At 43.2% G+C, this 20,182-nt stretch overlaps 1 protein-coding gene across 1 annotated transcript in view; it reads right to left on the bottom strand.

Annotated features, from left to right (window-relative positions):
- The window catches only part of LOC131954704 (ceramide kinase-like), a 114,054-nt gene extending 94,104 nt beyond the window's left edge, over positions 1–19,950 (bottom strand). The window contains exons 1-2 of the mRNA XM_059318459.1: positions 19,673–19,950; positions 18,919–19,035 (exon numbers count right to left, since the gene is read on the bottom strand). Of these exons, the coding sequence (XP_059174442.1) occupies positions 18,919–19,021 (103 nt within the window). The 5' untranslated portion in view covers positions 19,022–19,035; positions 19,673–19,950. The remainder of the gene's footprint in view (positions 1–18,918; positions 19,036–19,672) is intronic.
- Between the last annotated feature and the right edge of the window lie 232 nt (positions 19,951–20,182).

Genomic DNA, 20,182 nt, shown 5'->3' with positions numbered 1-20,182 from the left:
CTCCCCCCATCACCTTTTATCATTGTACCGTTTGATTGAAGAAGCAGCGGAGCGAGCAACTGAGTCAACAGTGGGAGGCGCTGTCTGTCATACTCGACGTCACTTCCTGTCTTTGACAGGGCTCGGTATCCACGGAGAGAAGGCCGTCCTGAGGTATAGTTTAATAGGAGGGGGGGGGGGCCTCCAAAAGTAAAGTTTAATAGGGGTGTGGCGGGGAGGGGGGGAGGAGGAAGGAAGGCCCTCCAAAAGTAAAGTTTAATAGGGGTGTGGCGGGGAGGGGGGAGGAGGAAGGAAGGCCCTCCAAAAGTAAAGTTTAATAGGGGTGTGGCGGGGAGGGGGGGAGGAGGAAGGAAGGCCCTCCAAAAGTAAAGTTTAATAGGGGTGTGGCGGGGAGGGGGGAGGAGGAAGGAAGGCCCTCCAAAAGTAAAGTTTAATAGGGGTGTGGCGGGGAGGGGGGAGGAGGAAGGAAGGCCCTCCAAAAGTAAAGTTTAATAGGGGTGTGGCGGGGAGGGGGGAGGAGGAAGGAAGGCCCTCCAAAAGTAAAGTTTAATAGGGGTGTGGCGGGGAGGGGGGAGGAGGAAGGAAGGCCCTCCAAAAGTAAAGTTTAATAGGGGTGTGGCGGGGAGGGGGGGAGGAGGAAGGAAGGCCCTCCAAAAGTAAAGTTTAATAGGGGTGTGGCGGGGAGGGGGGAGGAGGAAGGAAGGCCCTCCAAAAGTAAAGTTTAATAGGGGTGTGGCGGGGAGGGGGGAGGAGGAAGGAAGGCCCTCCAAAAGTAAAGTTTAATAGGGGTGTGGCGGGGAGGGGGGAGGAGGAAGGAAGGCCCTCCAAAAGTAAAGTTTAATAGGGGAAGGAAGGCCGTCCTATAGTAAAGTTTAATGGAGAAAACCCCGTCCAAAAGTAAAGTTTAGTGGAGCAAAGGCCGACCAAAAGTAAAGTTCCAATGAAAATAAAAACGCGGACCAAAATTAGTCCAATTTAAATAAAAAGTTTTGTTTTGCCGTTTTTACAATTGCTACATTTAATATTTCAATATATTTTGTTCATTTTTTTTTTGGCCAAGCACAAGGCCATTTGTTTTCTTACATTCCTATGGATTTCGTGGCCATTGTATGACGTCACTGTACTTTTGACGGCCATTATTGACGGCCATGGTCAATGTACGATTGGCACCCCTGTTCATCAGCACGGCCAAACATCGTGTAGTAATGTCATACTCACGGTGATTTACATAAACACATACAACTTGCCCACAATCACTTCCAAATGTCTGATGGACGAGACCACGTGATACGGCCTGTAAACCTGTCACCCCCACAGTGAGTACTCTCCCGTGTATAAGGGCAGCTCACCCTGCTCTGGCATTAAACACGGAGTTGTCCGCCCTGCTCGTCAATGACGTCATCTAGGTGTGTATGACGCAGGTTTTCTCGTGCATCAAACACGCTCTGTCGTCACTACACCCAGGATTGTGACGATGTGTGCAGGTTATATGGGAAGATTGTTTCAGCGGCGTCGAAATGGAGGGAGACGGGGCAGCAGAGAGGCGTGTCCACTCAACATAAATATACAGGCATACAATGGGGGTCGGCAAGATCAAGAGTAGGCCCAAATGTATACATGGAATAGGGCGGAGAAAACTGAGAGCCCGCCTCGGGCGCCGGGCGTAGCAACACTATAGAGTATTTGGTAAATGTAAGTGCTGGGGGAGGCAGGGTTTTGTTACAGGTCTCACAGGGTGCAGGCGTCAGGGACCAGGGTTATATATATATATATATATATATATATATATATATATATATATATATATATATATATATATATATATATATATATATATGGCGAAGGTTCGAAAATGTAAACTTTTGTGCACGTGTGTAGAATGGGGGTGTATATGTTTTGGGGGGGGGGGGGGGTATGTCCAAAATGTAAAATTTCTCTAGTAAGAAGCGCAAAACATTTATCCTGCAAAAAAAAAAAAATAGAAAAATAGGCACATTTAAAAGACAGCTCTCAAGTAATAAATAGCTCGACTAAAATTCAATCTTGTGTTGACGTCATAAATGGATGACCCCCCAATACAATGTTTTCTACATTGTACATAAAGAATGCGCAGTACTATTACCAATAATGCATGGCCGCGCACCCTTAAAGAGAGCTTTGATACACACGTGTGTTCGTGTCGTTAACACAGCAACACAGATAAGTACAGCCTTCCTCTAATGCCTGTAATTCCATCGCGACCGGACCTCAAATATCTGGAACAAAAATAACGGCTCGCCGTCGTCATACAAACAGCCCTCTAAGCTGCAACCTAAAACTGACCAATCAAATGTAATCTACCGTATATTACAATTAAATCTAGCCAATGAGACGTGTAATCTCCAAACGGCTTAATTTGAATCCACCCCTGACGTTTTATCAGCCATCTTCACACGCCACACGATCTGCTGACGGTGCTGGGCTATCAAGGCAAGTTTGTCATGCTGAAATAAAATCTGGGGCCGCCCCTGGGGCTGTTGTTTTATTCCCCTGGGCGTAGACACCCTTGGCACAGGACAAATAAACAGAAGCACAACGATGCACTTCACGGTGTGGTTTGATTTAATGGGCTACTCGTAGGGAGCCGGAGAGATATGTTGTACATGGTACACGGTGTTTCTCGCCGGCTAGACATATGGTACACGATGTTTCTTGCCGGCTAGACATATGGTACACGATGTTTCTCGCCGGCTAGACATATTGTACCTGACACACGATGTTTCTCGCAGGCTAGACATATGGTACACGATGTTTCTTGCCGGCTAGACATATGGTACACGATGTTTCTTGCCGGCTAGACATATGGTACACGATGTTTCTTGCCGGCTAGACATATGGTACACGAAGTATCTCGCCGGCTAGACATATTGTAAATGATACACGATGTTGCTCGTTAATCCGGTTGAAGATCTGATGCCCTGAATGTTTTTTTCCGGTTGATACAAGGGCAGATAATTCATTGTTCTTCGTGATTTGGTATATTGTGTGGTTGAGTAAGACCTAATGTACTATCGTAATTATAATAAAGTATAACTATCCTATAATATAGTATAACTATCCTATAATAAAGTATAACTTTCCTATAATAAAGTATAACTATCCTAAAGTATAACTATCCTATAATAAAGTATAACTATCCTATAATAAAGTATAACTATCCTATAATAAAGTATAAATATCCTATAATAAACAATAACTATCCTAAAATAAACTATAACTATCCTATTATCCTAGTCCGGAGATACACTGTATTTCTAGAGTGTACAGTTAGTGTGGATATTCCCGATTAGTGTGTACGCCAAGGGGGGTAATTCCCGATTAACTTATAAACATACTACGGGAAGTTCCCGATAAGCCCGTACGCCTATAACATCCCGAATAACGTGTACATCTAGATTGGAATTTTAGCGTGTAGATCTAGCGTGGAATCCCCGAATTAGCGTGTACACCTAGCGTGGAATTCCCCGATTAGCGTGTACACCTAGCGTGGAATTTCCAGATTAGCGCGTACACCTAAGGTCAGATACCTGGAGCGGCGACATGCAGGGGACGTGACTCGGCATGCGGTTGGCGCATCAATGCCGACACACGGTAAGTGGTAACAAGGGACACCCCTCCCTTCCCCCCCCCCCCCCCCCGGTGTTAAGTTGTGTCAGTTTCACTTTCTCGGGCCACTTTTTTTTCTTTCTAGGCGACATTATGTTGTGGTCAAATTGTTAGTCAACCTCGTGTGTTTGTGTGTGTATGTGTAGTGTGTGTGTGTGTGATTGTGTGTATGTATGCGTATTTGTGCGGGTGTCCGTGTGGAGTGTGAGCGTGTGAGCGTGTGTGTGATGTGTATGCGTGTGTGTGTGGAGTGTGCGTACGTGTGTGTGTGGTGTATGTGCTCGTGTATGTGTGTGATTGTGTGGGCTTATGTGTGTATTTGTGCGGGTGTGGTGTGTGTGTACGTGTGTGTGTGTGTGTGGTGTATGTGTATACCTCGTACAACACTGTAAGTTGTAAGCTGCCTGACCAGCTGAAAGTACAAGTGAATCACTTCTTTATTTATCAAAAACCTTCCTCAAACACAACTGCTGCTCCAATACAACTCTAGCCGCCCCCCCCTCCCCCCCTCCCAGCATCCATATTACCACTTTCATCACAAATTGGCGTTCCTTGAAGTAAACAATAATAAACTGAGGAGAATCAAAGTTCAATTTATGAGATGAATGGCTAAAGTATAGCGTGAAAAGACTTGGAGATATAACAGCGGTGTGTACATATTTAGATATTCCGAGTGCGTACGGCTAGATATACAATAGATATGTACTTGTGGGGATATACAGAGCGTATGACGTCAGCTGTACGCTGTGCATAAACCCAAAGATACAGAATTAACCAACTATCGATCTATTGACCCAAATGCGAGATTAACCCTGAGATTCTAATCAATCAGATATTGATATCTTATCAGATTGCACTCATCTGTTATTGTAATAGTTCGATGTATCGATTGGCATTACACGTTTTCGATTTTGTTTGTGTTTAACAAACACGAATCAAGGTCGAATCTCCACATTAAAATTTTTTAAATATCTATTTAAATAGATCTATGTTAAAATTCTGGCATGTACAACAATGGCTTTCATCAATTTAACAGCTGGCAGTCACCATCTTCCATCCGGCAGTCACATCTACCATCCTACCATCCGGCAATCACGGTTCACCATCATACCATCCACCAGTCACAGCTACCATCCTACCATCCGGCAATCACCGCTCACCCTCCCACCATCCAGCTTTCACCATCCTGTCACCATCCTACCATCCGGCAGTCACGGTTCACCATCCTACCATCCGGCAGTCACTGCTACCATTCTACCATCCGGCTGTCACCATCCTACCATCCGGCAGTCACAGCTACCATCCTACCATCCGGCTGTCACCATCCTACCAACCGGCAGTCACAGCTACCATCCTACCATCCGGCTGTCACCATCCTACCATCCGGCTGTCACCATCCTACCATCCGGCAGCCACAGCTACCATCCTACCATCCGGCTCCCCATCATACAACCAGCTGTAACGTAACGAGCCGTGAATAAAGCGAGGGGACTTTTGTGTTTACAGTTTACGAGTGGGCTAATCAAGATGGATCTCCATCCCATTCAACAGACGGCACTAAATTAATGAGCAGAGTGAGGCCAAACGATCTTCATTTCCTCCCGCCTAAGTGGCCTACGTCTCTGTCGGCGCCACGATAAGAGAGAGGGGCCACTGAATGAGAGGGGCCACGATAAGAGAGGGGCCACTAAATGAGAGGGGCCACTGAATGAGAGGGGCCACAACATGAGAGGGACCACAACATGAGGGGGGGGGGGGGCACGAAAATGTAGGGGCCACGATATGAGAGTGGCCACAACAAAATAGGGGCCAACAAGATTATGAATGTTAGATAATTTAAGGCATGTATTTTATTTTATCTTTAACTGCTTTGTCGGCTTTGTTTAGAAAATATTTTTTTACATCACAAAATAATTTCTATTACCAAGTTTTAAATATAATAAATTAAGAGAACTAATGAAGGAGGAAACAAATTTATAAAAAAAAACTGAGCTCAACTCGCCATCTTAAAACGGAATAATTTTTTACATGTCGGCTACATGATGCATAGCAATGTTTCTGTCAATTCATCTGTTTCGTGTTTTTTTTTTCTTTATAGGTGGAAATTAGAAACTTCAAAGAAATATAACTGTGAATAGAAATTGAAATGTCAGTTGTTTGTTTTTAAATTTTACTCTTCAACTATTGGTGGAAATTTTACTTCAAAGGTAAAATAGAATTTCCTTTAAAGAAAAAAGAAAAAGTTACATCAGGAGGATGTTGATTTAACAACTGGTTTAATGAAAAGTAAAAACTTTTCAAAGAATTTTTTTTTACATTTTCCCCAAGTCATTTGACCGACATAGTTTGCAGGTAACATCATTAGACGATCGCGCGTCATTGTCTGGCAGAAATCTAAATCACTCCGCGCCGGAGCGGCAGGGACTCTGGAATTACTCCGCGGCCATGACGGTACCACGAGGAAGATTCTACGAGCTCGGGAAAAAAATGTAACTCGTTCAGAAGATTTCTTAAACTTCCAGCAACCTTTGACCCTGTGGCTGACAGAGGAATTAGCGCCCGCATTTAAAGCTAGTTAATCGAAAGCTGCGAGATTATCTGGCGCTGGTATCGGCTGTGTGGAAACTTTGGGGTCGCAGGGAGGTGGGGAATGGGGTGTGGTTATGTGGGAGTTTTGGGGAATTGGATGTGGTTATGTAGGAATTTTGGGGAATGGGGTGAAGTTATGTACAAGATTTGGGGAATTGGATGTGGTTATGTTGGAATTTTGGGGAATGGGGTGTGGTTATGTAGGAGTTTTGGGGAATTGGATGTGGTTATGTTGGAGCTTTGGGGAATGGGGTGGGTATGTAGGAAATTTGGGGAATTGGGTGTAGTTATTTAGGAGGTTTTGGGGAATTGGGTGTAGTTATGTAGGAGTTTTGGGGAATTTGGTGTGGTTGTGTATGAGGTTTGGGGCAGGGGATGTGGTTGTGTTTGTGTTTTGCAAGTTGGGGTTTAGGTGACAAAAAATATGACTTTTGCATTAAGGCTTTGGATTGAGTTAAATGTGACTTTTGCATTAAGGCTTTGGATTAAATTTGACTTTTACCTTAGAGCATAGCATTGTTGAAATGTGAGTTTTAGAGTATAGAATTATAGAACTTTGCTATTTGAATGTATGTATGTGTTTAGAATGAGTGCATTGCAGACGGGTGTGACAATGTGTTTAACATGAGAGTGTTAATGGTGGCTAAAACTGCAGGCTAAGGATTAGACAACCAGCGATTAGCTAGCAAAATGTTTAATGCTCGCGGATTATCGTGTCATTTCAATGCGAGCATTTTCCAGCAGATTTTCTCACACCACAGTACACTACGCCGTGAAAACAAAATGGAAGTCTATGTATTAAGTTTCCATTTGTTTTTGTAAAACTATTTTTTTGCTGTATTATGTCAGTCAAAGGTTTATGTATTAAGTTTCTATTTGTTTTTGTAAAACAACTTTTAACTGTTTTATGTTAAAGGTTTTCATTTACATTGGAAAAAAGCTAAAACAACATCACAATGTATATGATATTCAAATTTTCATCATGAAACCCAAGTATCACAGGAGTGGCAGAAAAATGACGGAAATAGCAGACGAATTGTTAGAAATGAATGTTTGCGCGGGGAGGGGGGGGGGGGGGGGGGAAGGGGTGTGTGAATTTTTTATCTGATAGTGGGGTGTTTCTTAAGTCGTAAGTGGTGGTGTGATATAAGGAACATTTAGTTTAGTGGTGTTATAGCTCTCTGCTCACCATATAACGAACAGTATCCCCCCCCCCCCACACCCACCCCCGCTAGGTTGTAAAGCGAACGATAGACAGTTGTTCCCGTGTGATATAGCGAACCAACAGTCACACAGTGATCCTTAAATTATTTTTTCTAGCGGGGAGTGGCCGAGGATCAAACGCGGAACATATGTGACACACATTCACGTACCATTAGTGACACACTAACACACACACAATAAGAGTTAAGGATGTCGTGACAAAGTGTCAGATAAATCGTATTATTATAAATATCGATTTTTTTCTCCTCTAACAAAAGTTATAATGAGATGCGGCGATGCTATGGCTTTTGCTCTTTTAGGTTGATTTATTTTAGAGGAATACAGGAATAAAGGTATGAATTGTATAAAAGTAGACAATGTTTCCGTTCAGTGACTATAATGATAGATATATTGTGTGTGCCGAATTATTCGCTATCTATTCCGCTGATCCCATATAGACAGGATCCAGTATCTTACAATGCTTACAACCATGTAGACAGGAAGCATTCAAATTCTTAGCCGCTGAGATTCATGGACACCTGGTAGAATAAACGTCACACACCGACTCACACCTGGCGACACTGTACACGTGAGCACAACTCACCTGACACATCGCACACCTAGTACTGACCCACTGACCAACATACCAGCTGACCTACTGACACACTTACCGGTCGATCTGGATGTACTTTGTAACACTTTGTTCCAGATTTAAAAACAAAACAAAAAACCCCAACAAACATGATTTTCCCTACTTATGTCAACTTCCTCAATACGAAAACAGTGTGGATATAATGATTGAAGAAAATAATAAGAAAATGATAAACAAGGACTTGAACCATTGCCCTAACACAGCTGTCTGATAAATCCTTGTTTTTAAGCTAGCCAGTTATGGTGCAGTTTCTTCAGCGTTTGACCAAAACGAAAAAAAAACCATCTTAAAGATCTGAAGAGAATTTCAGCAACGCTGTGGTCAGCGGTGTTTGTGTACCGGGGGGTTAACACTGGCGCCCCTCCCCAGGCACAGAACAACACTTGAGGCGTTAGAACCGGAAGTGACCTTATTTAAGCGAGACAAACACTGGAAAGTTTAACAAAAAGATCAACGCTTTTTTGACTGCAAAGTTTAGAATCTGCGCGCAGTTTTTCCACCAGATTATATTCACCTCTTCAAACCAGAGATTCTTGACTGAAAAAAAAAAGTTCTCAGTGACAAACCTTGCCAGGACAGCAACCAAACACTTGCTAAGCGCAAGCTCCTGTCTTAAGCTCCTCTTAACGGAGCTTACAGTCAACATTCCAGCGCCATCTATATTTCGGTGACATGCGCAGTAAACAGCTCCAGTGTGAACTTGAATTTTACATGAAGGTCATCTATTTTTAGAAGCTTAAACACGAGGCGTTTCGGGATTTCCCAGAAGATTTCTGATGCAATTACGTTGCTGACTTCTGTTCTTAGTTCTGTAATTGAATCTGCTTTGTCACTTATCGTAGTGACCCGGCCTCTTAAGTAGGGCGAAGAAATACCCTCGTAAGACGCTCGTGTCATTTAAGATGACAATTCGGAACGAGGAGTGATGACGTGAAGACCACGTGATTGACTGGATGCCCCCCACGGGGTGTAATCACAAGTTGCAGGAACAGTGGTCGGCCTTGTGTCTCATCAGGTAGACACAGTGGTCGGCCTTGTGTTATATTAGGTAGACACAGTGGTCGGCCTTGTGTCTCAGTCGTTAGACACAGTGGTCGGCCTTGTGTCTCAGTGGTTAGACACAGTGGTCAGCCTTGTGTCACATCAGGTAGACACAGTGGTCGGCCTTGTGTTATATTAGGTAGACACAGTGGTCGGCCTTGTGTCTCAGTCGTTAGACACAGTGGTCGGCCTTGTGTCTCAGTGGTTAGACACAGTGGTCGGCCTTGTGTCTCAGTGGTTAGACACAGTGGTCAGCCTTGTGTCACATCAGGTAGACACAGTGGTCGGCCTTGTGTTATATTAGGTAGACACAGTGGTCGGTCTTGTGTCTCATCAGGTAGACACAGTGGTCGGCCTTGTGTCTCATCAGGTAGGCACAGTGGTCGGCCTTGTGTTATATTAGGTAGACACAGTGGTCGGCCTTGTGTCTCATCATGTAGACACAGTGGTCGGCCTTGTGTCTCATCATGTAGACACAGTGGTCGGCCTTGTGTCTCAGTCGTTAGACACAGTGGTCGGCCTTGTGTTACATTAGGTAGACACAGTGGTCGGCCTTGTGTCTCATCATGTAGACACAGTGGTCGGCCTTGTGTCACATCAGGTAGACACAGTAATCGGCCTTGTGTCACATCAGGTAGACACAGTGGTCGGTCTTGTGTTACATTTGTTTGACACAGTGGTCGGCCTTGTGTCTCATCAGGTAGGCACAGTGGTCGGCCTTGTGTCTCATCAGGTAGGCACAGTGGTCGGCCTTGTGTCTCATCAGGTAGACACAGTGGTCGGCCTTGTGTCACATCAGGTAGACACAGTGGTCGGCCTTGTGTTATATTAGGTAGACACAGTGGTCGGCCTTGTGTCACATTTGTTAGACACAGTAATCAGCCTTGTGTCACATTTGTTAGACACAGTAATCGGCCTTTTGTCTGGACGGTTAGACAGAGTAGACGTCTTTGTGTCACAGCGTTTCTAAAATTTTATTAAAGCCGAACGGGGACTGGCGTTTTCTGACGTTATGGCTTCATATCCTTCAAAAACTCGGCCAAATCTATTTTTTAAATGCGGTGTGCAATGTTGTAAAGTTTTTACAAAAATAAAGGTAATGTGTCAGTTTTGAACTTGATCAGGTGTTAAATAAATTTTACATTTAAAAAATAAATTCATAAAAAGGATAGATTTTTAAATATTTTTGTGTGTGTAATACTAAGACGTAGAAACATCCTGCCGAAATATCTCAGCGAGTGATGCCCCTTTGCGCATCATTTTCCCATTAAGACGAAAGATCTGTGTAAGTTGGTTTTCGGCGGAGTTCACTCCCTGTACGAGACGCTCGCCGAAGCTATGAAATGAGCCCTCGATAATGGGTTTCTATAAAAGAAAACATCAGCGAGATGGTAGATAACGAGATGGGGGGGGGGGGGGGGGGGTAAAAACAAGACGAATCCGAATGTAAAAACAAAAATTTTTAACGCGTAGCCTGGCTTTAAAAACATGGCTGACTCGCCTTGTTAAAAACTCGTGGACTAAATAAAAAAAAACTAAATAAAAAGTGTAACAGCGAGGTGTTTCATATTTTCAATAAGATTAAAGTATGATTAAATTTAACCGTGCGATGCCTGGCCTAGCGGTAGGGAGCTGGGCAGCAAACCCGCAGTCACGGGTTTGAATCCGGGTAGAACGTCCCTACGTCCACCCAGCCCGGATGAGTACTTAACCGACGAAAAGGAAAACAAAGACGGCTGGGCATAGTGTTGACCACACTATCCATTTATATGCTGTAAATAAAATCTACTTCATCTGCCCCATGTGTCTTGGGCACGAAGCGGTAATTTAAGTACAATACATAAAATACGAGGAAATTAAGTGTCTTCTTTTAATAGATTTTATGTTAAAATAACTTTAAATAGCAGCTTTTGTAAACAGAGATAGGAAAAAATTACGTAGAAGATGGGTGCGATTGGTAATGATAATTTAGCGTTGTCCGCAATATCGGCCAATTTTGTAAATCTTATTTTTTAGAAAATAATTTTATTAAAAAAAATTAATGTAGAAACAGATGCACGTATTGACTCCATTGTCCCATTTCTTTTTTTATTATCATCCACGACAATACCAGCTGTTATTCTTCTGACGATGTTATGCCGTCCGTATAGCGCTATGCCCACCGTTTATACAATGCCCTGTCCTGTTATTGTGTCAAATATTGATGTATGCCCATCGCTGCGATAATGCCTGTAATGGCTCTAGTGTAAACTATTAATAGAAGACTTCACAAGTGCCAGTAGTGGCTCATGCTGTTTCAGCCTCAAGTCGCACGGCCAACCAAGATATGTTAACAAAAGTTAACCCAGGTTAAGGAATGAAGAGATAAAAATTATCTTTAAATGTGGGCCCTCTGATGACACCTCCTTCCCCACCCCCTTCCATTGTCCCCAGCTACAAAAGAGTTTTCATGGGGAAAAACGCGTTTTAAAAGTTTGGGATTATCAGAGCCGGTTTATAATTACAGCACGGCAGGGGTGCCGGCATTTCTGGGAACTTGCCGGCAATTATTCTGTAGACACGGAAGATTCTCCAACAAGACTACTAGTCTGACGAAACTGAAGTCACGCTAGATTCTTCTAAGCCGAACAGGACACGCTAAATTTATCTGACACTCAACAGTAGTCAACAGGACATGCTAAATTTTTGCTAACACCAAACAGGACACGCTAAATTTTTAATAAAATTCAACAAGACACTTCAATTTCCTCTATAACCCAACAAAGTTCGCTAACTCTCAGAAACCTAACTAGTCTAGACTCGAACCACCAAAATCCCGATCTAACACACATGTAATGAAACAGATGTCTTTCATATTTCTTTACTGCTGTGTCTTATTGCTTTTTAACTAGCCAGACGGAAATCGAAAACGATAACAATATCTTTGTCAAACTTGTGATGTTAGCTTATATTGTTATGTGCATTTGATTCTGTTTGTTTATGCCATTCCAAGCTACACATCGTGACCGGTTAGCTTTGTATGACATGGAGGCTTACAAGGGTGTTGTGGACGGTTACGTTGGTGTGTTAGAGAATACATAGGCTCTGTGTGTTATGGACGGCCGCGGTTATGAGTGTTATGGACGGCCACGAATGTGTTAAGGAGGGCCTCAGCTCTGTATATAATAGACGGCCACGGATGTATGTGTTATGGTCGGCCACATCTGTGTTTTATGGACGGTCATGGTACTGTGTGATATGGACGGTCAGAATTGTGTTTAACAGACGCTTAAACATTTAAAAGACGGCCTCAGCATTGTTTAGATTGAGCTAACCGCTGAACACATGCACTTCAGATAACAGACTTGCAATATAGGCTAATAAAAGAACTAGAATGAATTTTCTCACTATCTAATAAAAAATGCCTGTTAAATAAAAAAAAAACCCAATAAAACGCACTTGCTTCCAATTTTAATACGCCAACACAACATAAACACACGGCCACCGTCCACCTTAATACCTGATGGCTCTCTAAACGTGAGTCTAGGACATCCACCTTAATACCTGATGGCTCTCTAAACGTGAGTCTAGCACCTGAGCCAGGTGAGCTACACGAAGTCGCCGCGGCCAGTCTTAGGTCAAGGTGACACGCACAGGTGAGTGATCACCACCTGACACGGTCTGCCCAGGTGACGTTACGCGAGTGTTCGCGGTGCCCTGGTTCTCAATTGTCTGGGACCCGCAGGTCACGCGCCGCTGGCTCACGTGCATACCACACCATGACAGGTGTGTTGTGGTGGCCAGGTGTGTTGTGGTGGCCAGGTGTGTTGTGGTGGCCAGGTGTGTTGTGGTGGCCAGGTGTGTTGTGGTGGCCAGGTGTGTTGTGGTGGCCAGGTGTGTTGTGGTGGCCAGGTGTGTTGTGGTGGCCAGGTGTGTTGTGGTGGCCAGGTGTGTTGTGGTGGCCAGGTGTGTTGTGGTGGCCAGGTGTGTTGTGGTGGCCAGGTGTGTTGTGGTGGCCAGGTGTGTTGTGGTGGCCAGGTGTGTTGTGGTGGCCAGGTGTGTTGTGGTGGCCAGGTGTGTTGTGGTGGCCAGGTGTGTTGTGGTGGCCAGGTGTGTTGTGGTGGCCAGGTGTGTTGTGGTGGCCAGGTGTGTTGTGGTGGCCAGGTGTGTTGTGGTGGCCAGGTGTGTTGTGGTGGCCAGGTGTGTTGTGGTGGCCAGGTGTGTTGTGGTGGCCAGGTGTGTTGTGGTGGCCAGGTGTGTTGTGGTGGCCAGGTGTGTTGTGGTGGCCAGGTGTGTTGTGGTGGCCAGGTGTGTTGTGGTGGCCAGGTGTGTTGTGGTGGCCAGGTGTGTTGTGGTGGCCAGGTGTGTTGTGGTGGCCAGGTGTGTTGTGGTGGCCAGGTGTGTTGTGGTGGCCAGGTGTGTTGTGGTCGCCAGGTGTGTTGTGGTCGCCAGGTGTGTTGTGGTCGCCAGGTGTGTTGTGGTCGCCAGGTGTGTTGTGGTGGTGGGCACGGGCTGGTGCAGATAGGTGGACCCCGCTGCTGTTACATAATAGGTGACTTACATAATAGGTAACAGTTGTTTGTCACGGTTATTCAAGGTCGGTTGTCATTGGTGTATCTGGTGGGTTGTTGCTGATGTATAAGGTGGGTTGGCATTGATATATCAGGTGGGTTGCCATTGTAATACATGATGGGTTGTAATTGTTTTAGGCATACTTGATCGGTTTGTACAGGGTGGGTTGATATTTTTATATTAGGGGGTTGCTACTGTTATATGAGATGAGTTGATATTTTTAAATCAGGGGGGTTGCTACTGTTATAGGACGTGGGTTGACATTTTGGACAAGTTGGTTTGTTGCAGTTATACTAAATGGGTTCTCAGTTTTATATCCGGTGGGTTGTTATTGATTTACACGTGGGTTGTACGCGGCAAGTGTGTGTAAAGAGCGAGTTTGTAATTATTGAACGTTTTAGATACATTTGACATATGGTGTTAACGGCGGCATTTAAAGTGGTTTGCTACTCCTCGCGTGTTATAATGTGCTAAAATAAAAAATATTTTAATTATTAAGTCAGGTGAGCCTACACTAACAGGTCAACATTCATTTCTCTACGTCTTTAATTAGGCAACATCACTCTCAATATGCACATCTTATAGGTCTTCACAAATTATTAAAATCTTAGTCTTTAATAAGTCGTCATGAATTAGTATATCTCAATCTTACATAGGTCTAGGTCGTCATTAATTAGTATATCTCAGTGTTATATAGGTCATCACTAATTAGTATAGTTTTCCTATATATATAGGTCATCACTAATTAGTATATTTCAACTTAATATTGGTCATCACTAATTAGTATATTTCAACGTTATATAGGTCATCATTTATTAGTATATTAAAACTTTATATAGGCCAACACTAATTAGTATATCTCAGTCTTATATAGGTCATCACTAATTAGTATATTTCAACTTAATATAGGTCATCACTAATTAGTATATCTCAGCCTTATATAGGTCAACACTAATTAGTATATCTCAGCCTTACATATGTCAAGAGCCACCGTATACCCCCACACGTCTCTAAGTCGGCTTCAAATCCTGTCATTAATTTTAATACACGCGACAAACGAAAATGCACTAACAACAACCCCTCCCCCCCTCTCCCCCACCCTACCCATCAGGCCATTTCGCCGTTGGTTATCTGGGTGAGATTGAACAAGACAAATTCCTTGGCCTGTATTAAAGTCCTGTGTAGCAAGGATCGATAACTCCGGCCTTGTTGTCGCGACTGCCCTACTTGCTGGTACCCAAAATTGGAAACAGGTTGTATCTATGTGTTGCCGACTACTGCAAGGCGATCGAACATTTGGCACGACCTCACCGCTGGCGTCCATCAAGGAACAGTTTTTAGTTAACCCTTTTCAGCCTGGCAAATACACGACAGGGGGGGATGTTTAACCCTTGTGTACACACTCAACAGGATTATGTCGAGTCAGAGAAGAAATTTTTTTTATCCCAGTTTTTCTTTTAAAAGGATGCTTTCAGTCTTGAGGGGATAGGAGAAAGTAGGGCGCACAGTAGGGGTATTGTTCCGTGGTTCTGGGCACTGTGATTTGGACAAATGGACGGGCGGCCTTGGTGCTGTGATGGTATCAGTTAAGGAGGGGGTAAGGCGGAGGGGCTGACTAAATATTGAAGGGGGGGGGGGGGGTCGCCGACCTTTGCTGGTAAAATGCGATCAGAAATATTGAAAAAGTGTCAAAGGCGAGGGTTCGTACGAATAATTAATGAAAGTGGTAGTTGTGCTTTAGTACTGAACACATTTTTTAGATGGAGGTATTGCTTTAGTAGTGAACACATTTTTTAGATGGAAGTATTGCTTTAGTAGTGAACACATTTTTTAGATGGAAGTATTGCTTTAGTAGTGAACACATTTTTTAGATGGAAGTATTGCTTTAGTACTGAACACATTTTTTAGATGGAAGTATTGCTTTAGTAGTGAACACATTTTTTTAAGAAGAGAGGTCTGAACAACGACTAGCAGTATACAATCTTTTTCTAGCCTAGACTAAATAATTCTAGTACTAGAGAAAGGTGTCTGTTTAAAAGATTGTTCAAAGTGCTCAAACAACAGCCTTGTAGAGATAAGGTTGATGGGAGGCGATTAAAAAAAAACCATTAAATTAAAATTTGTCACAATGTCGCTTCCAGTCCATGCTGACTGTAGAGCACATAACACAGACTCCGAAGATTTCTTAGTATTTGCGAGGCTACTGTTTAAATATAACTATTTCATTTCAATTCGCATTTGCAGAGAGGACGCAATACTGAATTTGGTTGGGCTTTATAAGAATACATCGGATGCAGATATTAGAGGCTTGCTTTTGCTACTATATTAACCTAACTCTTGTCACGATCATCATTATAATCCTTACCACAACTAACCCTTCCCTGACCCTAAGCCCCCCCCCCCCCCCCCAACCACTTGCCCAGCTATGTATACAAGTCACGGTGGTGGTCAAAATGTTTGTCGACAAACAGTGACACGGGGTACCTATAACGGAAATGTAGCCTACACGTATCGTAATCCGCCCGTTAGATCGCTGCGGCCATTCAACGATTGCGTACCCAGGTAAGTTGTTCGCCATTGAAGAGCACCGCAAAATTCCACGTCCACCGAGTGCAGTGCACAGCCAGTGAACGCACATACCTACACTACTATTGAAAGCGCGTTCATTCATTCATGAACTCAGGAGATACGCCCGATGACGCACCGGTAGGGCTGCCGTTGGTTGATGTTGATCGCTTTTTGATATTGGAGACGACACATATTTGAAGGGGGGTGTGGGGTGGGGTTTGGGGTGGGGGTTGTATGGCTTTTTAAACCGACAGCGTTGAGAGGGATTTAAACTGACTGTCAAACCCGAAACAGAGACAAGACAAACCTAGTTTACTTAGAATCAGTGTCGTCATAACGATATTTATTCCTGGATCCCACCCTGGGATATACTAAATGCTAATCCCATCTTGACAGTGAAAACCATTAAAAGACATTTTATGAACAATCTTTTGCTGTAACTATTTAGGTAGCCACACTAGAAATTCTATTCTAACCCCAATCATTTAAGTTGCACGCTTTACATTACAACAAATACTTCGAGTCACTCTCTCTTTTCTCATCCAATTAATTAACGCTTGTAACTAATTAAACAAGACAGGCTGTCGACCCCTACCTCCTCGTTTCCGTGTAGTGCATACAACAGAAAAATAGCAAAAAAAAATTTCACAGATCTATATTGTCCTGTTTCATTAGGAAATCAATTGCTTACCTATTAGGAAATCAATTGCTTACCTATTAGGAAATCAATTGCTTACCTATTAGGAAATCAATTGCTTACCTATTAGGAAATCAATTGCTTACCTATTAGGAAATCAATTGCTTACCTATTAGGAAATCAATAGCTTACCTATTAGGAAATCAATTGCTTACCTATTAGGAAATCAATAGCTTACCTATTAGGAAATCAATAGCTTACCTATTAGGAAATCAATAGCTTACCTATTAGGAAATCAATTGCTTACCTATTAGGAAATCAATTGCTTACCTATTAGGAAATCAATTGCTTACCTATTAGGAAATCAATTGCTTACCTATTAGGAAATCAATAGCTTACCTATTAGGAAATCAATAGCTTACCTATTAGGAAATCAATTGCTTACCTATTAGGAAATCAATTGCTTACCTATTAGGAAATCAATTGCTTACCAATGAAAACAACATGTTAGACGGTAAATTTAGCTGCACTGTTTCTCTTAAATTTATAAACTCCCTCGGTAAAAACTAGATGTACCTGTAATTGCTGGAGAAAAAAGTTGCTAGTCAAACTGCGTTAGAAAAACCCATATTTTCTTATGTGGACAGTTACATCTGTTATAGTGAAAACTACGACTGGACACATACAACTGTTATTGTTCAATCTCTGAGTGGACAGACACATCTCCGATAGTGAAAACGGTTGCTCACACAGCGGTGTGAGAAAGCGAAACAGGAAGTAGTAAAATACAAACAAACACGACGAACGTGTAGGGTAGAGTTTTCTAGTCACGATCGGGAGAAACAACAACAGTGTTTGTTTACTTTCACTTTGCCAGCTGTTGGTATGGCAGTCAGTGTGTCACCACCTGGTTTAGTAGGTTGTGTCAGTATGTCACTGTATGTCAGTAGGTTGTGTCAGTATTTGACGGTATGTCAGTAGGTTGTGTCAGTATTTCACGGTATGTCAGTAGGTTGTGTCAGTTAGTAGGTTGTGTCGGTATTTCACCGTATGTCAGTAGGTTGTGTCAGTATGTCACTGTATGTCAGAAGGTTGTGGCAGTCAGTGTTTCGTCAGTAGGTTGTGTCAGTATATCACCGTATGTCAGAAGGTTGTGGCAGTCAGTGTTTCGTCAGTAGGTTTTGTCGGTATCTCACCACCTGTTGTCAGTGGTTTTGTCAGTCAGTATGTCACCACCTGGTTTAGTAGATTGTGACAGTATTTCACCGTATGTCAGTAGGTTTTGTCAGTCACTATATCACCACCTGTTGTAGGTTTGTCAGTCAGTGTGCCACCACCTGTTTTAGGAGGTTTGTCAGTCAGTAGGTCACCACTTGTTTTAAGTTTGTCAGTCACTATATCACCACTTGTTTTAAATTTGTCAGTCGGTATATCACCACCTGCCTACAGGAATGGGGAAACAAACGTGGTCTCACACAGGTACACAGGTATTCTGCTGGTCAGAACACGACAAGGTAACCACCTTCCGTTACTTTACAACACTAATCACGCCTTCCCCGACATCTTACACCTCCCCCCCCCTGTCATGTCACCCCCCCCCCCTCCCCCGCTACTGGGATCACACTGTCATGTCTGCCCTGTCCCCCACCCCTCACATTTTTCCCGTGGCTCGTCCCCCACATTCGCTAATGACTGGCTTAATTAATTTCAACAAGCATGACACGATCCCATATAGTATAACATACAGGAATGGGGGGGGGGGGGGGTGATGACAGTGTTATGAACTTTTTTTTTTGGAGATAGGGCAAGGATACATGAGAAGGGTGTGGGGAGGGAGGACGGGAGAGTGTGTTGAGGAATGGGATTAAGAGATTAGATGGAAAAGGTGGGGGGGGGGGGATATAAAGAGTACTTATATGGAGAAGGTTTACGGTTTTACTGTAGGAAAGAAATAGATTTATATCCTGTATGGTTATAAACGTTAGAAAGGAAAGAAAAGCGCGGTGGGGGTGGGTCTGTTGTAAAAACTTACGTTGAACATTAGGTCCAAGGTTATTTTTGAGGGTGCACTTGAGGTGAGTCTTGGTGACCGACACGTCACACTGGCGACCTCGCTTCATGAATGACCCCTCCATCGTTAGCGGCTGTCCTGTGGTGGTGGGGGGGGGGGGGGTGAGGGAAATAAAAAATAAATAAACCACAATCACCGCAAGGTTTTATTCACTACCTAACCCAACACTTCTCTTATCATACAACAGTTCTAGTGTTGTCTGATACAAACTGATACATTTATCAGCAGTTTTTAGTATTCAGAAAATATATAGATCTAAATGCAATGTTTGTCCACAGATCAATAAGTAAGTAGACATCTTAGCCTACTCGCTTAAAGATTTATACCTGGTATATAGAGATCATGTTTCATACCAGGTAAATCTGTGCGGATTAGGAAAGACACTGCTTTAATTAGCCGGCCAAGACAGCAATTGAGGCTAATGACAATGGTAAACATGTGACTCTAAATATCGAGATATGTCATCTGCTAATGACCTCAAACATTTGATAACTTATCAATAATAATTTTAATTAAGGTCGTACAAACCAGGTGTTTACATAACATAAGGCAACTTCAATAAATGAATAATTTTTATATTTAGCCCTCCATAACTAGGCCAAGATCTAGATTCTAGTTCAATGAAATAACACTTAATAAAAGAACATGTTTCTTACAAGCTAAACCAGTTTCGGATATAAATAAACAAGATATAGGTATACACAAGTGTACGTACTTTTGACTATAAGTCTGTGTTGACAAATATAAAAACCGCTGTACAGAAAATAGTCTTAATCCCACACTAGAATACAATAATCAACGATTGGAAAAAACAAGATGTAGACTAATCCAAACCACATATCACACTGGCGTTAAATCACAGCAACACAGCACCAGAGCCATGCTGATTCCACACTGACAGGGAAACCACACTATTTAAACCTTTCCTCGCGATGGACGACCCGTGTTTACAGGCAACCCCCGGCCTCGCGATCTGTTCATTGGACTTGGAGCGGAACGCCGTGACCCACTAGCGCGCGGAGCCAGCCAATGAGGCGTTGAGATTAAACCCGCTTGGTGACATCACGCGCCGCGAGGAAAAAACACGCCGCGCCGTCGCTGATTGGCGGAGGGGCTGCGGAAGAATGCGCGGTATGTCGTGAAAATTCTGATGCTCGCTTGTGCACAAAAAAAATGGAATACACACTTGAGTGAACGCAACACGGTGGTGAAATTATGGGATGTT

The sequence above is a fragment of the Physella acuta genome, unplaced genomic scaffold, assembly GCF_028476545.2.
Source record: "Physella acuta isolate Inbredline_101_S28 unplaced genomic scaffold, ASM2847654v3 ptg001020l, whole genome shotgun sequence".
Classification (NCBI taxonomy): Eukaryota; Metazoa; Mollusca; class Gastropoda; family Physidae; genus Physella; species Physella acuta.
The sequence above is the reverse complement of the archived record's forward strand: the minus strand, read 5'-3'. Positions and strand labels throughout refer to the sequence as shown.